At 50.5% G+C, this 3,705-nt stretch overlaps 1 protein-coding gene across 1 annotated transcript; it reads left to right on the top strand.

Moving 5' to 3' along the window:
• The first annotated feature begins 7 nt into the window (after positions 1 to 7).
• LOC104916134 (zinc finger protein 586-like) lies at positions 8 to 3,426 on the top strand. Its single transcript, XM_010727115.3, is given in 5 exon segments — positions 8 to 988; positions 1,172 to 1,298; positions 1,922 to 2,032; positions 2,139 to 2,581; positions 2,583 to 3,426. Coding segments are annotated over 5 exon segments (1,245 nt in total). The 5' UTR covers positions 8 to 964; the 3' UTR covers positions 3,123 to 3,426.
• Positions 3,427 to 3,705: the final 279 nt, after the last annotated feature.

Genomic DNA, 3,705 nt, shown 5'->3' with positions numbered 1-3,705 from the left:
AACCTGGGATTTTGCAGATAACACCTCTCCCCTCTCATCCTTGTATGGCTCCCAATGGCTTTGCCCCTTTGTCACAGATAATCCTCTCTATAATAGACACTCCTAAGGCAGAAGTAGGGCTGTATTCATTGATATAATTCTGATATGCTGTAGTGATTTAACAGTGACGTAACGAGACTGGAGATGGTTGGATACACTTGGTTATTTCCTGCATAGAGGATAGGGTTACACACACACCTACAGGAGAACTTCCTGTTGAGTCACGAGGCTCAGAGTAGTTCCCCTCCTATCTCAAGTCTTCAAACCACAGAGGTAAGGAGCCTGTCCATGGCTGGATCCACTCCTTGTCCCAGGCTTGGTCAAGGGCCTTACGTCAGAGGAATCATATGTGCACAGTCCCTCTCAGACGTAACCTCAGAGAAGCTCTGATAGCTCCAAAGGAACCATGAGTTTCTTACAGAATATCTCTATCAGGAAGGAGTCTTGGCGTCAAGGTGCAGGTGTGCAGGTGTGACCTTGAGACATCCCTACTCGAGGGGAGATCCCGTTGTGCAGCCCGCTGCTGTGCAGGAGAGCTCGAGGGGCACTTGGGCTGCTCCCTGTTTTGGGGTAAGATGACTGACTCCTTGCCGTGCTTTGTCTTAGGCACACACTCAGTCGGCCCTCAGCTGTTGAACTGAGTGTCAGCTGTCAGTTCTTTCAGTCCCGCACTTTGAGACAGCTTTGTGATGGTTCATTTCTTTTAGCCAGAGTGTCACCAGTGCTGGTGCTGACTGTCTTCCTGTGCAAGGCCTGCTGTGCTGCCCTCCAGGCAGTGTCCTGCAGCTGGGCTGAGGAGGGCTGGGCTGGGACAGGGACTGCTGCGTTCCCTCACAGCTCCCCTGCCATTTCTCTTGTCCCTGCAGGCTCCAGCTCAACTTGTGCCTTCCAGCCGTGATCAGCCCAGCCCGCAGGAGAGCAGCAAATGGCCACAGCACCTCCATCTCAGGTAGGGGCTGGGGGAAGCGGGCAGGAGAGGGCGAGGGGTGTGAATGCAGGGGGAGAGGGAGGTGGCCTCAGGCAGCGTGTGTGTGCTGGGGCCAGAGAAGCGGCCGGGACGGGAGTTTGTGTCCTGTGCGAGCTGCTTCCCTGGGCCTGGGCTGTTCCCAGCAAGGAGCCTCTTTGCTTGCAGGAGCCCGTGAGCTTTGCGGAGGTGGCCGTGTATTTCAGCAGGGAGGAGTGGGCGCTGCTGGACCCTGCGCAGCGAGCGCTCTACCGGGACGTGATGCTGGAGACGTACCAGTGCGTGGCCTCGCTGGGTGAGGGCTTTGCTGCCTTTCCTCCTCGTTAGGGCACCTGTGGCTGTGCAGAATGAGCCTCTGCAGACTGGGTCTTGAATAGTCACCATGCACTTACATATTGACTAACATCACAATAAGAGCAATAAAACAAACAGAGACAAGCATGAGTTTCTGGAGAGTTTAGTGTGCTCTGCAATCTGATAAGAACCCCTGAGTCAGTGCTGGCAAGCAGACATCAGCCAGGAGGGGGAGAACCAGCTCCCTGCAGACAGCCCTTGTGTTGCTGTGTTACATGATGTCACCAGCTCCAGAATCCAGACCAGTCCCTTGTTTCTCCTTTAGAACTTACGATTTTCTGTTCAGTTCTCATGAAACTTTCCGATGCCTTGGGCATTGAGCAACTTGCAGGAAAAGAAACAGCTTGTTCTAAAAGAGAATATAAAGAAAGTACTCCCTTCATAATTTTTTTGTGTTGTACAAGCATGCTAGGCTCCAAAGGAAGCTGGTATGTGTTGGCCCAGTGTCTTCTAGGCCCTAATTGATGTTTCCTTGTGGGGAGGTACACAGAGTGGAGTTGTTGGACAAGCAGCTGTGACAGAATCAATGAAATGCTCTCATCTCTCCTGTTTCTCTCATTGAAGCTCCACTTCCAGTCCCGAAACCCATGCTGATCTCCCAGCTTGAAGGAGGAGAAGATCCCTGGATCCCAGATGCGTGTAGCCCTGAGGCTGTGCCAGGAGACCTCAGCCCAGGTGAGGTGGTGGAGGGAAAAGAGGAGGCTGGGGCTATAAAAGCCGTCTGTGATGAGGGAATATTTGGGGCACCGTGTGCTATTTCTGGATTTCCTTTGTCATCCAGGAGAGGATGGGATCACATATATAAAGGAAGATCTGCAGGAAAGTGGTATGGGCGAAAGGCAGTGGGGTAGCACCTCCATGGAAGAAATCGAAGGAGATGTCCACATGGGCTTTGAGCAAGCAGAGTACTACGAGGAGCCACTGGGAAAGCATATGGAAGAGACAACAAGGAACCTGCTGCACTTCAGCACAGGTCAAAAGCAGCGTGAAGACCACGGGAGCAAGAATGTGTGCCAGAAGAAAAAGCAGAATCCGTGCACTGAGTGTGGGAAAAGCTTCAAAAGGTATTCCAACCTTGTTAATCACCAGCGCATACACTCTGGGAAGTGCCGGTTGAAGTGCTCTGATTGCGGAAAGAGCTACAAATGGAGATCTGAACTTATCAAGCACCAGCGCGTGCACACAGGAGAGAGACCCTATAAGTGTCCTGAGTGTGAGAAAAGCTTACATGAGCAGAACTGGATTGCAGTACCACCAGCGCATCCACACAAAAGAAAGATCCTTTAATTGCTCTGAGTGTGGAAAGAGTTTCCAAAGCAGTTCCAACCTGTTTCGTCACCAGCGTATGCATACAGAAGAGAGACCCTATAATTGTACTGAGTGTGAGAAGAGCTTCAAAATTCGTTCCCACCTTATCCGCCACCAGCGCATCCACACAGGAGAGAGACCCTACAAGTGCTCTGACTGTGGGAAAAGCTTCAAAAGCAGTTCTGACCTCATTGTCCACCAGCGCATCCACACTGGAGAGAGACCCTACAAGTGTGCTGAGTGTGGGAAAAGCTACAAAAGCAATGGTGATCTGAAGTATCATGAGCGCAGCCATACAGGAGAGAGACCTTATAAGTGTCCTCAGTGCGGCAAGTGCTTCAAAAACAGTTCCCACCTCAACCGCCACCAGCACACCCACACGGGAGTGTGTAATGCCTTTATGATTTTCCTGGTCAGTATTCCACACTATAACATCATTCAGTGTACTGGAAGTTAAGTGCTAACTCTCAGGCTGTGTGAATTGTCAATAGATCCGGGTACCTGGTCTCTGAAGGGAAGAATGAACTACAACTTGCAGAAGCCTTCATTATTTGGTTTTCATTGTCTGGTCGGTGGGAAAGATAAAACTGTGAGTCACAAGACTGCCTCTTTGCTTTCTGTGCTGCTGTCCGTCTCGCCTACTGCATTAGAGTAAGGACTTTAGTTTTGGAAAATCATTTTATTTATTAGCTTCAATTCCAGCTATACTGTATTATCTCGCGTCCCGCTATCATATATAATAAATAAGTTTCTTTCCCTTAGCTCGTTGTAATTCTATTTCTTTTCATCTAAGCCCATCTGTCTGCCTTCTTCCCTTCACCCCCCTTCCCCTTTCCCAGGTAAGGGAGCTGTAACATGTGCCTGACTCAGAAAGGATAGACCTGTGCTGGGGAGCTGTGCAGTCTCCCACAGCTGTTGCGGGATGGATAAGGGATGTGGCAAAAGAAAATGGATTTAGTTGTGTGTATGGGGCTGCTGAATCATGGCCTGAACCTCTGACTGATCACCTGAGGCGAGCAATGAGTCAGCCAGGGGAGCAC

The sequence above is a fragment of the Meleagris gallopavo genome, unplaced genomic scaffold (genome assembly GCF_000146605.3).
Source record: "Meleagris gallopavo isolate NT-WF06-2002-E0010 breed Aviagen turkey brand Nicholas breeding stock unplaced genomic scaffold, Turkey_5.1 ChrUn_random_7180001872486, whole genome shotgun sequence".
NCBI lineage: Eukaryota > Metazoa > Chordata > Aves > Galliformes > Phasianidae > Meleagris > Meleagris gallopavo.
Note: the sequence above shows the minus strand (reverse complement) of the source record. Positions and strands in the feature narration are given on the sequence as shown.